At 41.0% G+C, this 16,095-nt stretch overlaps 1 protein-coding gene across 1 annotated transcript in view; it reads right to left on the bottom strand.

Moving 5' to 3' along the window:
* Positions 1–11,236: 11,236 nt before the first annotated feature.
* ELL2 (elongation factor for RNA polymerase II 2) overlaps positions 11,237–16,095 on the bottom strand; it is a 67,682-nt gene continuing 62,823 nt past the window's right edge. The window contains exons 10-12 of the mRNA XM_037012164.2: positions 15,024–15,195; positions 12,944–12,988; positions 11,237–12,853 (exon numbers count right to left, since the gene is read on the bottom strand). Of these exons, the coding sequence (XP_036868059.2) occupies positions 12,737–12,853; positions 12,944–12,988; positions 15,024–15,195 (334 nt within the window). The 3' untranslated portion in view covers positions 11,237–12,736. The remainder of the gene's footprint in view (positions 12,854–12,943; positions 12,989–15,023; positions 15,196–16,095) is intronic.

The following is a 16,095-nucleotide window of genomic DNA, read 5'->3' as shown; positions in this document are numbered from 1 at the left end:
AAAGCAAAATTAAAATCCACTGAAATAAAATATGACCTGACTCTGCAGATTCAAAGAGTTTTCAGAGAAAAAAACTACCTGTTAACAGAATAATCTAGTCAATGGCAAGTCATGGCAAGTCAAATTACTGAACTTTAAGGACGATATAAGAATCCCATGGGCAACATGTTTCTCATAAGGAGGAAGAGAGCAGGCTGATCTCAAATTTCTCAACAGAGATATTCAATTAGAGGAAAAACTGAACACCAAAATCTAGTTAAGTATTAGATTAATCAAAATAAAGTTTTTTGGAAAGGGGAAGGCTTAGTGTCAAAAGAACTAGGTAGAGCTTTGGATCCATTTAATTATAGGAAGAAACCAAATGCATGCAAAATTATGGTTAAAGAATGGATGTAACTATTGTAAATCCTAAACATAAAGTATAACAGTTCAAAATTGCTGGGAGGGAAATTAGCTTCTTTTCTTGTCCTTCATAGCACGGAGCCATAGCTGTCATCGAAGTTTGCTGAATCCAAGAAACAACATGTACCTGATCACTTTTTGAAATTAATGTACAGTATTAATTGTTTGAATTTGTAAATGTTTTCTGGACATTCTCTAAGCTGTCTTTCTACTTTTGATTTTCTTAAGCTTTTGGAGGGTTGATTGGTGAGTAAGGTAAAATGAGGCTGAAATTATCAGCAGGGATAGTGACTAAAATGTTAAACCATCCAGTTTAAAAAGAAATCTGGTCATTGTTAGTGATCATTTCAGTTTTTCACTATTAGGAAAAATATGAATCATAATCAGGAGTGGTTATGATATTATGACACAATCGGTGGAATACCACACAGCCATTAAAAAGAATGAAATTAGTCAGTAGGGACTAACATGGAATGATATTCAAACAATGTTGTTGAGTAAAAAGATTAGGTTGCAGATGCATAGTTTGATGCCCTATCTAAATAAAAGAAAACTTCACAGATACTGTACTCTCACAGTGGCTACCTCTGGAGCCTGGGGTAGGTGAGTACAGGAGGTTTCTGCTTTTTATTTACTATATCTACTAGAAAGTTTTGCAAAGTGCAGAAATGACTTTTTTTCTTGACCTGTTAAAAAAAAAGACAAGGGACAAACTTTAATTTCTTATTAGATAACTAACAGTCACAGTGAGTTAGATAACCTGGTGGCCTTCATGATGTGCTTAGGTATGTCCATTAAGATTCTGTCCCCTTGGTGAGGTGGAAACTTGGTCTGGCCCTGAAGGGAGTGCATCTCACTTCATGGCAAATCCAGTAAAGGGGACCGCTGCAATAGGAGATTGCGTCTGGGAAGTCTGGAAATCTGGGAAGGCTGTCTGTGGTCTGAGGAACGTGGAGGGTAGTGGCAGCAGAAAGAGGCATTTTCATAGCAGATTGTGATTTTATCTGTTGAAGAAGCAGGGGCCATGAGGAGTACCTGGCTCAGAGCACAGGTGAGGAATGGGAAATTTCACCCCTGTAAATAGGGATTCAACATTCTTAGAGGAAAAACTAAGTTTCAAGGAGATAGAACATGAGTCATCTGTGAGGAGACCTTTCTGGGTCCCCTCAGTTACCAGGTACATCTTGGGGCTCAGCACCAAGTCTGAGAGGGCAAGCCCCTGAGGCCCATGGCAGGAGGTGGGGTACAGGATCCTGGCCCTAGCCCTGAAACTATGTGACCCCTCTTTTTGGTGGGATGTCCAGCCTCATGCCGAAAGGGGTTTAAATGGAAGGCAGATGGAGAACGTCTGCAAAAATGCTTGGAAAAAGCACAAAGCATTGTGTAAAGTGGTCATGAGAAAATACCCACCTCACTGCTCAGTTTTTTGCTCACTGCCATTCCCAGAAGTGCTCTCAGCTTCTTTTACCTTATGGCATCTTTCTCCAGCCCCTCGTTTCTGCTTCCTGCTTGCCCACCAATTTCCTTGTTAGAGTCACACCACACAGATGGTGCGCCTGGCTGCTGACAAGAGAGAACTGGTTGGCAGTTTTATTGGTATAGATGTTACTTTTTTTCTTGGAGAAACTGCCTCTGGCTAATAGGGCTCAACTCATAAGGCCAAGACTTCTGGTACACCCGGGAACCTCCACCAATGGAGGGTGCCTGCCAGCCAGGGCTCTGAGTGCATCAGCACCCCCTCCCTCCTCGGGGACAGCAGGCTTGTTCCTCCCTGGGGAAGCTCACAGACCTGTGAGCACTGACTGGACGCTGAACTGCTAGTTGTTGGAAACTCTCCTTAGAACTTATTAGCAATATGAGAAGGCCACCAGATGAAAACCTCAAGGACCAAAACACCTGTGACAAGGCAGTAACTGGACGTGCCAGGACCTCAGGGGGAACCATGTCTGGGCGTCTCCTTCCCAGAAATACTTGGTAAGGGCAAAGCTGTGACTGAGAGAACAAGTCCAACAGCAGAAAGGCCAGCCCCTAAATGGCTGTTGCTAACAAGAAGTGGCTTGGATAAACAAGCACTCGGTGAGTGCCAAACACCTTCCCCTCAAGGCCTGCCCAGCACAGTCTCTCCTGCACTCGTCTCTCACCCAGGAGCTGCTCATCCTTCAAGTACAAGCTTCCATACCCCTTCCCCAGGGAGGTCTTGCCCCCTCCCTCACTGCGTGTGCCCCCTTATTACTTATTCTCAGCTACCCTTTTATTTTGCAGCATTTCCTACAGTTGGAATCCAACAATTCGCATACTTCACACTTGTCTTATCAGACGGTATAGTCCCACCACCTGGCACAACACCTCGGCTCGCAGGACTGTCTGTTGGATGGATGCGCAAATGCTATGACTGAACATCCACAAACGTGTAGAGCAGGGTTTAACACTGAACTCTTTCCGACACTTCTGTTGAAGTCACAAGACAATAGATGCCATTTGCCCCCACAATACAAAGCAAGATGGCAGTCTGCAGAGGAGGGCTTGCATGGGGGCTGTAAGAAAACCCTGCTTTGTTCTCCTGAACTTTGGGCTCCTCTCACTGGCTGGCAGAAGGGGTTGAAGCTGAGAAGTCAGTTGATATGGGAAATCTTCCATAGAGAGCAGAGAGCTGCTTCTCCTACTACAGGCTTCATGAAGACCTCTGAGATGCTAGGCGAGGATGTGGAGAAAAGGGAACCTTTGTGCACTGTTGGTGGGAATGTAAATTAGCATAGCTGCTATGGAAAACTGTATCAAAGTGGCTTGAAAAATTAAAAATAGAACTGCATCACTCAACAATCACACTTCTGGATATTTATCCAAAGGAAGTAAGTTCTCAAAGAGTACTCCCAATATTTATTCAAATACTATTCACAACCAAGGTATGGAAACAACCCAACTTCCCATTGATGGATGAATGGATAAAGAAAATGTGTCATATATTTATATATACAATGGAATATTATTTAGCCTTTAAAAAGAAATCCTGACATTTGCAACATGAATGGACTTGGACATTATGCTAAATAAGCCAGCTAGAGAGAGTCGAATATTGTATTTTTCACTTACAGGTGGAATCAAAAGAGCCCAACTCTTAGAAGCAGAGTAGAATGGTGATAACCCAGGGCTGGGTATAGGAGGCAGGAATGGGAAGGTGATGGTCAAAGGGTACAAAGTTTCACTTATGTAAGAGAGATAAATTCTAGAAACCCACTATACAACATAGTGCCTGTAGATAAAAATACTGTATTGTTTACTTAAAATTTGCTAAGAGGGTAGATCTTATTTTAAGTGTTCTTATCACAGATTAATAATAATAAAGGGGGCAGGAGGAAACTCGGGGAGGTAATGCATATGTTTGTGGCCTTGATGGTGGGTGGGGATGTTTAATGGGTATACACTTACCCCCAAACCCACTGAGTTGTATACATTAAATATGTACAGTTTTTTACATGTTAATAATTCAATAGAGTGTTTTTTTATAAAAAGAAAACCTGTTCTGTGACTTACGAAGCTTGGGGAACACAGAGGGCAGGTATATGATTCGTGCCTGAACAAACAAACAGTATCCTACCGCAGAGTGGGGGATGCATTTAGGCAGTAGCCGGGCCATGAGGGCTTACTCTTATTTATGGCCGGGATGGGAGGGTGGTGAGAGACCAGATATAGCGCCTCAAGTTGACATGTTGGCATGTCCTGTAGAAAGAGGTCCTAAGCTGCTACTTCCTCCTGAAGAGGTAGGAGCTGTGCTGTTGGAGGGCCAGCCAAAGGCAAGGTGCTGCCAGCACCCTGAGAGGCAGGACATGCTCAGCAGGGCCCTGAGCAGGATGCCCAGGACAGACTCTGACGTGGCCGGAGGAAGCCAAGGCTGGGCCGCAGAGGCACTGGGGAATTAGACCTCTCCTGCCCTGTCTCCTCCCTACCTGCTGCTCCTTCTACCCTGGGGACACGGGCTGGTAGGAGGAGGAGGGAAAGGGGCAAGAAACACTTGGCTTCTGGCCTAAAGCAAGCCTGAGGCTAGGAGAGGAGAGAACCTTTCATTTCAAGTTCACTTCAGAGTTTTGGCTATAATACAAGTCTGGATTTTTTCATTACGAAAAGAAGCCTATGCTGAATGTGACCACAAGACTTATCTATGAGTAGCTGTCCTGGTGGCTTTATGAGATGGCCCGAGATTTCATCCCTGAGGGCAGAGCAACAGCTACCCAGGTGGGTTTGCAGGGGCTTAGGTAGGAACAAATAGTGTTGCTTTTCAATCACTTTATGAATGCAACAATCTCTGTTTAATCCTCACATGACCATGGTGTGTAAGTATTGTAAGATAAATTCTAACTGAAATAAGCAGGTGACGAGAGGTAACAAAGGGCCAGGCAGTTTATTTGAGCGCAATTCCCGGGCGAGGTTCACCAGTCTATGGAAATGGAGGCTAGGGAAGTCGTGCCCAGCAGGGGAGGCGGGGAGTTTTTAAAGAAGGTAGGGGGAGGCAGAGCTTAGATTTACAGCAGTGCGAGGATTGGCTAGCCTAAGGCACACATTTCACGTTGGGAGAGGGCAGCAGCCGGGGACTTGGCACGTCATCGGTGTCCAACGTGCTCACCCCTCCCTCTGGTGCCTCCAGCCTTACAAGTATTATCCTCATTTATCTGAGATGTTGGAAGATTCAGGGGTTTAGGCAAAGTGACATGGGTCACAAGCTGGCAAATCTCAGAACTAGCTCTCAGATCCAGGGCGCAGGACTTTGCTCTGTGCCACAAAGCATTTTCAACTTCATTTCCCAAGCTTTTCATGTCTTGCTTGCAGGTCCCTGGTTCTGAAGTGACCTTATCACCATCTAGAAGCCAAGTCATCTTTAACCAAAGACAGAGAAAAAATGCTCAGATGTGCATGCTAACAGCAGAAGGAGCCATACTAGCTCGTTGAGGCGAGAATAGAGAGTTCAGGGAGGAGCAGGTGGGGTGGTAATAATTGGCTACCACAGCAATAAAGACTTGTCAGCAGCGGCAGAGAGAGACCAAGGAAGGATGAGGGATAGGAGGAGGCTTTGCCAACAGTCCCCAGTGTCCCCTCACAGCTGTTCTCAGCTGCAGGGCTTGGTAGCTCAGGAGGCCACGAGACCCCTGGAGACCCTCTTGGCTCTCTGTTACAAGGCTCACTTACATGAGCTCTGTCCTTGAGAGGAGATGGGAAAGCTTATAATGTGTAAGAGAGAATGACTTCCACAGCAGACTTTTTCCCAAAGCATCTTACCTGAAATGAACTGTGTCAACCCCCTTTTTGTAACTTGGTGGCAAGCAGCACTTAGGCTTATAGAGAACAAGTCTCTTTTAAAAACTCTCCTGAGAAGACAATTGGCAAAGTGAATTATTAGACTATGCCAAGTCAAGCTTAAGTTTGGGACAGATGCATTAGCACTAAGTTGCAGGTAGCCATGGTGTTAAAAGAAGCTAATATGCTGCTTGGAAAGATTCACTTTCCAAAGAAAACTTACTTTACAGCGAGCAGGAGCAGAGCCTTGAAAATGTTTGGGGTTGGATTTGTCACCAGGGGAGCTCAATCACTATTATGCAAAAATCTAAACTGACTCAGTAAAGGTTTTTCAGTTCCAGTTGGCCACTTGTTCGTCAGGTATATTCTAAATAATAATGGAAAGGAATAATTGGAAAATAAATGAAAAAATGAAACTTGGTGCCACGCACTGCTATACATACAGGTTATCACACCCCTCCAAGGAAGGTACTGTCCCCATCACCATGGGAAACAGGCTGGAGGGCCTTATGAACTTGCCTAAGGGCTGCAACTCTGGAGGGGCAGAGCCGGACTCTAAGGCAGCTGCCGGCTGGCCTCTGCGCTCGGAGCTGCTTGTGTGCGGTGCATCTCGTTGGGCACCTCACCACTGCCTGCCTCTGGATCATCTTCTGGTAATGGCTGCTGGGTTCTCAGCCTCTCCCTGGGAAGAGTGTGTAAGCTCCTGGCATCTCATCCTGGCATTTAAATATCTTCATTTTATCATCTAAGAAATGAAGATAGTTCTGGATGCTGTTGATGGGAAATCCCAAAGTCCCTCAATTATCTTTAAAATGTCTAGTGCTTGGAAGGTTACAAAAGTGCCAGGCATAAACCAAAGTCAGTAAAGGCACATATCAAATTTAAAGAAACATCAGGCTAGAGATGCATTAATGAACACGGAAAAATGATATATAATGATATATTATCTTCAGCCTGCCTTCCTCTGCCATGTCCTTGAGAAGTGGGAGAAAAACTACTGAAAAAATTACATTAGGAAATGAAATCCATCAGTTACCATAAATAGTAAAAGTAACTTTTAAAACCATTTCACTTGATATTCCAAGCCATTATAGACTGTTCAGATGTTCCTATTCCAGAGGTGACTGGAGGTGTGAATGCAAGTGTCGGAAAGAGATGTCACCTTTGAAGGGGTCCAGTTAGGCAGGCATGAGGCTAGGAGCTGGGACACCCTAGTGAACAAGACAGTCACTACTCTCATGGAACTTAATTATTACTACAACTGAGATTTAGTTATTGCAGTAAGTGCCACATAGAAGTGTAAGATGAAAGAGAGCACATAGCAGGGTGACCCAAATTAATCTGAGAGGCTAGGGAAGGCTAGGAAGTAATGGTTTAAGCGGTGATCTTAAGGGTAAGGAAGACTTAACTAAGTGAGGAAGGGGTCGGGGTGGGCCTGGTGGTGCAGGAGAGACAGCAAGTGTCAAGTAGGGCCTTAGGGCAGCAGGTGCAGGGGGCAGTGGGGAACCTGAAGACAGACCTTGTGTGACGGTGTGCAGAATGGAAGTAGCAGATGAGACTGGTGAGGTAGATCATGCTGCCTATGTACCCCGCAGTGGGATTCTGTAAGCCCACTGGAATCCATGAGTATAGAAAGGTAGAGTTGGCCATGTGTCTAGAAACCTCAGCTTTAGAACTCAAACAGGGTGGCCAGTATGTGGGCCCACCCTTAGGAGCCACTCTCACATTTCTTAGACGCAGATATGGAATCAAACTGTACACTTACCAGTGCCCACCTGCACTGTGCCAAAGTCTGTGGTCACGGTAAGACAAACCAACCTGGCTGGCCAGCTGCATGAAGTAGGCAGGAGTCATAAATGACACATCTCCACTGACATACAGAATCATGTGACCCCAGCTTGAGAATTAGGCAATCATGAAATATCAGAGCCACCTACTGCCACTGCCAGCCTCCTGTCCCAATCTCAGGAAGGCAAAACCAGTGGAGCAGGTATGGGTAGGTCTAACATTCAATAAAACAAACCCCAAACACTCCACCCTGAAACCTCTCTCTGCCTTTGCCCCCTTTGCAATCAGTCCAAATGGACTTCCTCTCACCTGGAAACTAATGCCCAGCACTCTCCCTATTGTGCTCAGCAGATAGTCTGTTTTTTAGATAGCTGGTTTTCACAGAACTCCCAAGTGCTTTATAAACAATAATTAAGCCTCTTCCATTCCTCAGTAGGAAGGCATATTTTCACTTCATAGTTGAGAAAAGGAGTGAATTTAACAGACCAGTACAATGCCAAATACCCAGTGTGGGGGGGCCTGCTGACACAATTACATGAGGAGCCTTACTCATCCTTGGGGTTCCTTATAAACCTGTCCAGAAACACTGCTGGCACTAGGGTTTAATACCAATGCTTGACTGAGGATTTCTTCCTTTCCTCTCCATTATTCCTTCAGAAAACTTGTAGAGACTGGAGGTTAAGGAGCCAGCTAGGAGAATGTCCGTATGTCTACTTCTGACTGATGTCCACTAGAGCTGGAGTCTGTTACTGAGACAGCCTTTTAATATGAAGAGAAAGTGGTATGATTTCAAGATTGTAGCCCTGCCTATCTCTAGCTCCACTGCCCCTACCCGCTTCAAATAGCCCTGTGAGAAGACTAGACATTCACAAATAAAGGAAACATACTTTTTCTCAAAGTATTTCAGCCTTCCTTCAAATTTGTCAGTTCTGCCAAAGTCAACTCACTGAGAATAATCCACTAAACATCACCCCAACCTCTACATTCCAGTCTCCTTTGAATCAAGAGTTCATCTGTCTTGGGTGGTGGTACTGGAATTGTCTCTTTGTGAAGATCACTCTAACTCTCAATAGGTAGCAACACAGGAGAGGCAGTGTGGACAAGTGGTTAAGAACACTGGTGCTAGGGTCAGGCTTTCCAGGCTCTACCGTTTGCTAGCTGTGTGATGGGCAAGTTTCTTAACTTCTCTAAGCCTCAGTTTACTCACCTATGAAATGGGGATAACTGTTGTGGTGGAGAGAAATGGGACAATGCATGCAAAAAGTGTGTAACCCACAAGAAAGTCTCAATAAATGGTAATGGTGATTATTGTTCCTCTAATAGATGTTGCCTCTGAAGGGCATGTCCTACACTTTGAAAACAGTCGGATCCTGGAGTAAATACCCTGCTCCTACTTCCTAGAGTCATCAAGTAATCTGTCTCAGGAAGATCATTTACATTAGGGCAGCAGAGCGCAGTTTGTTGCATGGTTTTTTGTTTTTTTTTTAAAGCTTTGAAATGAGACAAATGAGAAACAAGTACTAGAATTGCAAAGTTAACATTTTTATTGAACTGAAATCGGTGTAGAACAACAGGGCCCATCACAGTTGCTGAGCTCAGTAACAACTGAAAAATCCCTGTGACATTTTACCTTTGAGTCCTAACATGGTTTGGGTGGGACAACTGAGAAACAGTGTAGCTAGATATATATTTTTAACACTTCAAAATATTTTGTAATGAGCCTCACAGCCTTGCTCAGTTTTCAGGTTACAAAGGACATTGGTAACATCTTCGGTTGTCTTCATGTAGTAGTGTCTGTTAATATCCTTTCCCAAAAGGTTCCTTTCAAAGTGCTGGCTACAATTTTCCCCTCACCCAGTACACAGAACAAAAGGACTTAGTAACACTTAGGCAAGTAACAGACTGTAAGAACTTCAAAAGTAGTGAAGGCATATACCAAGCATACGTGACTCAATACTCACACTTTCTAAAAGACAATGAACTAGCTAAGGAGTTTCAGACAAGTTCCAGAAGCAAACAACGCACTAATGGAAGGAGTGAGGCAACCAGCCAGTGTTGGAACTGATGGACCATTTGTATCTAAACCTTATTTCAACATTGTGCTTCCAACATGCAACTATGCATTTTTTAAATATTAAAAGGTGAAATACATTAAGGGACAATGCCTATAAAGGTTAAAAGATCAATCAGACATGAAGGAAAATTAATACTGAGTTTTTATAATCAATATGCATGGTGCTAATGATATAAACCAATTACTTTTGTGAGAACAAGTACTAAACATCTATCACTACTTAGAGATGAAAGTTAACTCCTCCAAAGTATTCCAAGGGAAATAAGTAACCAAGATAGGAAATTAAATCCGCATATAAAAAATAAAACCACATCTAAAACATCTAGTTAATGTTTTTCTTGGTTTGTGTTAAATCAGCTGTTCCTTCAATCTGGAGTAAATTTATGGTGTTGGTAAAAATTAAAGAGTGCTTCAAATTATTTTAAGTGAAATGTGATGAAAAAATAACAACTCATTCTCTCATCTTACTGTTTCTCTCAAAAAAATGAAATTAATCATTCCACCAGAGCAACTAAGTGGCCACCCATTCCTGTATCAGTTATTTGAGAAAATCTAAAATCTTGCAGTAGGAGATGAAGAATGATTATAAATATCTTAGAGGCTCATGCGCATCTTCAAAAGAGATGAAGCCTCAGGTAATAGCAGATTCCGAGATTTACAACTCTCAAATTTTGCAACTGATAGATACACATTTTGTAAGCATCTGCCCAATGTATACAACAAACATCTAAATTAAGGCTTTTATAGGTAGGTGGTCAAGTCCATGGGTATGCAATGCTGGATTTTCATAAAGTATCTCCAGCTTCCACTGTTACCCAATTTGTAGACCAGATGTGCTGATACAGGTGGGTAGGGGCTCCAAAGGCTAACAACCAACTAGAAGGTTGGTTTGTAAACAAGTTCTGAAATAGGAGTTGGCTGTGAAACAATTGGGAGGGTGCCTCACATCATGTAGAGGGGAAAAGTGATCTGCACCTATAGACAGGATGGGCTTAAAAAAAAAGCCAATAGTTGGATTTCAAGACTTTGAGATTTAGAGACCTAAATGTTTAGTGCCAAATATAAGCTAATGGTTTTCACACTCTAGCTTGAAAATGTCACCAGGAAGATACTTACAAAAATGTGGATGTCTGGGCCCTTTACCCAGAGACTGTAATTTGGGTGATTCAAGTGGTCGAAGCACCTTGCTTTTGAGAAACACTGCTCATAGCAAACAGCAGTGCACAGTCTTTGATTAAAAGGTGAAGATGTCCAAGAAATGACCCCAATGCAGTCATTATCTACAGATGAGTCTCTCAGGAGACTACCATAATGAGGACCAAATTTATCCCCAGTTAAGTATTTTTCACTGTCTTTTTTGAACTGAAAGTTTGAAATCAATGAACATTTAATAATGATTGTACCAATTCTGAGGTAATAGGAAGAGCACCAGGGATTCAATGCTGAAAGAAACTGAATTCCCTAGAAGGTCCCTGCTACATGGAAATCAAATTACCACAGTCATGTTATAGAGTTACAGTGCACAGGGCCGTGTTTCAGTCTTTGTACAGTTTGCATACCTTTACTATATTATCTACTCTTTCCAGTTAATGTTTTAGAAGAACTCCAAAGAGAGAAGGTCATCCACAAACTCTCTCAGGTTTTCTAGATACCAACATTTTCTGGTTTATAGCAATACACAACAAAGTGATTTATTTATTTATTTATTTTTTGGGATGCTGGAGACAAACATCTTTATTAAAGATACTACCAAAATTTTGGCAAACATTTCAAAACAGATTTGTAAACATAATGCTTCCCTTTTCAACTGGCAGCACTTTGAAAAGACAATACAATAAAACAACACAACTCGAATCAACATTAGTTCAAAATCCTTATGCTTTTGACCACATAACTTATGTTCCCACATGATAAAACAAGTGATAGTTTAAATCAACGTCAACAGATAAACTCCATGAAATGAAAGTTTGTGCTGTTTGATGAATCACAGTATGTTATGGTTAAATATATCCACTCTTTTTATATTCCTGGCACCCAGGATGAAAAAAAAATCTTTAAATATACATTTCATGTAGGTAATAGCTTCTTTGCATATCTCTCTTCAAAAAATACTTTATAGCAGTATATAAATAGGTTACCTACACATTTAACTTTATAATTTTGCCCCAAAACTATAGATCTGTTTTATTTTCATAACATATCAGTTTTGCCCAACATTAATAAAGCTGACAAAAAAAGTTGAAATGGAAATGCTTTTGTCTTCCATAATAGAAGTAGCAATTTGACAGAAAAAAAAAACCTACAGTAACACTCGTCAGTTGTTTAACCTGAGCGTTTGGCCTACTTAGACTAGCAGCTTTTTTCCTTCATGCACTCTCACATGCACACCACCTCTGTACACACACCCTTTGAGCACACGCTTCAGACGCTGGTAGGCCACAATGTGCTTCCCATTGCTCTAATCAAGTGGGAAGCAGTGTAGCTAATGATTAACCACACTATGTACACAACTAGCAAACACCTTAAGGCAACCATTGCAATGGGGGGTTAACTTGCAGGGTGGATTTACTGTTCTAGATCAAGCCAGCCTGTATGTACATATGTGTATATATATCTATACACATATACATACGCATACAATTTTCTATTTTTTAACCCTCCAAAACAATGTTTCAATTTTTTTTGTATTTTGTGCAAATTTCTAAATATTCTACCATTTAAGGCAAAGAGTTTGCATTAAGAAAGGTCAGAAAATAGGCTTATGTTTATCCAAAAGCATTTCACCTTACACATTACTATTTTTTTTTTAAACATACATAAAACTTTGAAGTGTGGAGACTGGATCCCCAATATCTAAAAAAAATCATTTCTAATGACAAACACAAATTTTTAAGGAAAAAAATTGATTTGCAGTATAGACACTGGATCCCTAACATCTAAAAAAGAGAAAAAAAAATTACTTCTATTGACAAACACAAGTCTTGAAGGGGGAAAGAAGGACCAGAAAAAGCAGCTTTGAAAATGCAGGGAAGCAAAGTAAAATGGGAAAAAAAAGTAACTCAAGTTTACTAATACTGAAACTTTCAACAGGCAAAGTTTCATTTTTTTAGAATCTTAGAGCAACTTATTTGGAATTTTAAATAAATAAGCTTAAGTTTATTCACATCTTCCGGTCCAAGTGGAGCTCTAGGGCCATGAGTCTGCTTGTTGTTGGTCAAATTCACCTATTAGTCTTTTGATGTGAGCCAGCTTGTTATGAAGATATTCGCATCTGTACTTTTCTTCATGGTAATTGGGACTGGACTGTAGATGAAAAAAGCAGTGAGGAATTAAGTTGCATAATTTATAATACTTCCTGACTACAGGTCAGAAACCAACAGTGATGATACCTACCTGCTTGATCTTCTGATATTCTTGTAAGACTTCTTCATGAACATTCTACAAAATTAAAAACTGAAATGAGAAGAGAACTTTTTTCTTCCAACATAGACACCTAATACACATTCAGCAAGGGTGTGGGAAATATTGATGATGGGAATATAGATTGGTACAACCTTGAAGGTAGCAATTTGGCAAATGCTATCAAAATTGCAAATGCAAAACAGACTCAGCACTTACACTTCTTTTTCAGATTTACTTGTGCCTGAGTGAATGATGTTTGTATAAGGTTACTTGATGCAGTACTGTTTATAAAGCAAAAAACCTTAGAAATTTAAATAACCAATATCCACACAAAGGAATACTAAGAGGCCATTACAAAAGGGGGAGTGTTTTATGCATCTATACAAAAAAATTCTAAGATGCATTATATTGTTTGGTGAAAAAAGCAAAATGAAGAATGACTTATACAGTTTGGTATCATTTGTTTAGAAGGGGGAAACAGAATCTAAGTGTCATTACTTCTAAGATGCACATTTTTTCCCATTTAATGAAATCAGATAATAATTATCATAGTTTAACTTAATGGAACATAAGACAATGGTGCATCTTAGAATCAATGGCATCACTGATTTAATTAAATATGGTATTTTTATACATATATGAGTCTGCAAGTATACATACATTTTACACACACACACATACACACGCCTCTGAAAGAATGCACTGAACGAGTCCTACTGCTTGCCTCTAGGGAGGGAAATCAAATGGCTGGGGAAAATGGCAAACTAACCCTTTTGTATATCTAATGTTATATACTATGGATCTAAGTAGTTTCCAAATGCTTACATTTATTCTGCACAATTCTATAATCACCTTGTTTTATGGATGGGGACTTTGAGGTTCTGAGGCAAGTTGAGTGACATCTCCAAGATTATACAAGTATTAAAATTGTAGGGCTGGGAAACAAACCCAGGCAGCGTGGCTCTGGAGCCTGCTCCTAACCACTAGGCAATCCTTGGAATTACATTTTAGTGTAAATATAATCATGGTACACTGCTAAATAAAATATATAGAAAAAAGTAAACCCCAAACCACTATGTCACTAACCTCCTGCACCCCCAAACACCACACCTCTAGCAAAGTCTCTGTAACTCTCTAGGCAGCTTGTCTAAAAGATTAGGCCCACTAATAGAAGCCGCAATGAATCTCTAGGAACAGATGCTCTTAGGCTGTCTTCCCATTGCAGGAACCCCATCCATTCTCTCACGTGGGCTCCTGTCAGAACAATGCTGGTGGTCTGGAATGAAGGCACCATCTATGGCTGTGAAGTGCAACAAAGGTATCTGGCCTAACAAAGAGGGGAACAGGCATTTATACCAACCCTTTTGCTATAGGAACTATGAAAACAGTCAGTAGACAGGCCAGGCTTCTACTGCTTTTGTCAGCTGTGGTAATATTACGACTGAAAGTGAAATACTACGACGGGAAGTAAAAACAGATTAATGCTGTTAACAAATGTCAGTCTCTGCAGTTGCTAAAAGCACCAAGCTTCTCTTACTTAAATCCCAAACCTCTGTGGTATTAAGCTCCCTTTCTATTCTTTGTATCTTCTCTATTCTACACTGGATTGAGGTTTCTTTAAAAAAATTCACTTGAAATAGCAGTTTTGAGGAACAGCACCAGATCTAGGATGTGCAGTCTCAGCACAGTTGGTAATGCAATTAAACATTTCAATGAATCCCAAATCCAAGTTTTTCCTATTTGGTTGTGTTTGGTATTTTTCTCAATATATTATATATTATCTTATAGTAACTTATTATAGAGTATAATTACATAAAGTATATTACATATCCTATACATTATGTTAGAAAAAATATAGTTATTCTTTCCACTGGATGAAATGCAGGTTCACTGTATTTACTTATTCTCAGGAACTATTTCAAATATTTAGTTTTGCAGCTAATTTTAAATGAAGGCTGGTCTGCGAGAGGACTTGCTCTGCGGGCTAGCAGGGTGCCTGGGGATAGCTGGAGTAGAGAAAGAAAGAAGGCCAAATATGAAAGTTGGTCCATCTAGGAACAAACACGTTTACCTGGTACTCTTTAGAGCCCGGAGAAAGGCGCTTTCGTTGCGCGTCCAGTTTGATAAATCTTCTAGCTACGGTCTCCATCCTGGCATGCAGGGCTCTGTACTCATCATACTCAGCATTGAAGTCATCCTTGTAATTCTGGCGTTGCTCATAGGAGACGATAGCAATGTATTTTCTAAGAAGAAAAAAGATAGATGGAGAAGAGCCACAGAATAAACATATGCACAAGTCCAAGATTTAAGCCAAATATTTAGAAACTATATCCACACATGTCCCCCTAGATTGAATGCTGCTCTGCCACTGTTTGCTGCCATGTCACTACTTCAGATACCTTTCAGGTGAAATCATTCTGGAAGAGAACTTAAGAGCTTTAGTGAAGGAGAGTAAATGTGAAAAAAATCATGGTGACAATGAATTAAAGTTGCAATTAGAAAACAACATGTACATAGATGTAGCTTCCTAAACCTTTCTCTAGCCAAGAGAATTCATTACCACACTAGCAGCAGACATCACCCATCTGTTCTGAGTTGTATGGAGACAACAGGATTTGGTATTGTGAAACCAGGAGATGGAACAATCACTAAATGCTCAAGTCACAGCTCTCCTTACACCTGCTGCTTTATGAGCAGGAGTCTGTCTTTTGGCCTTTCTCACCTGCTGCCAGCAAGGTGCCTTGGGCTTATTCCCTCTACCCCTTTCCTTTCATTTCTGACTGGGCAAGTATAAAAAATACAAAGGAGGAATTGTTTATCATTTTTTAAAATGAGAGTTAGACCAGAGGAAAAACATGAGGAAAAACTAGTTCTTTTCAAATACTGAGATGTCATACTGTGTGTAACAGATAGCCAGTTCTATATGATTTGTCTAATTTACATTCTTAGAAGTGCCACAGATATGTTTTACTTCAGGGTGTAAAACCTCTGAAGACTTGTTGAGTGAAGGCCACTTTTCCCAGAGTGTCAGTCCATTCAGTACAAGTAAATTAAATGGCATTTTAATATCAAAACAGAATTAACTTTATGTGTTGTGGATCTGTGAACTGGGATGGCATTAGGGTCTGGCCTGGGTCTTTGCA

This window comes from Manis javanica, chromosome 1 (assembly GCF_040802235.1).
Source record: "Manis javanica isolate MJ-LG chromosome 1, MJ_LKY, whole genome shotgun sequence".
NCBI classification, from domain to species: Eukaryota; Metazoa; Chordata; class Mammalia; order Pholidota; family Manidae; genus Manis; species Manis javanica.
The sequence above is the reverse complement of the archived record's forward strand: the minus strand, read 5'-3'. Positions and strand labels throughout refer to the sequence as shown.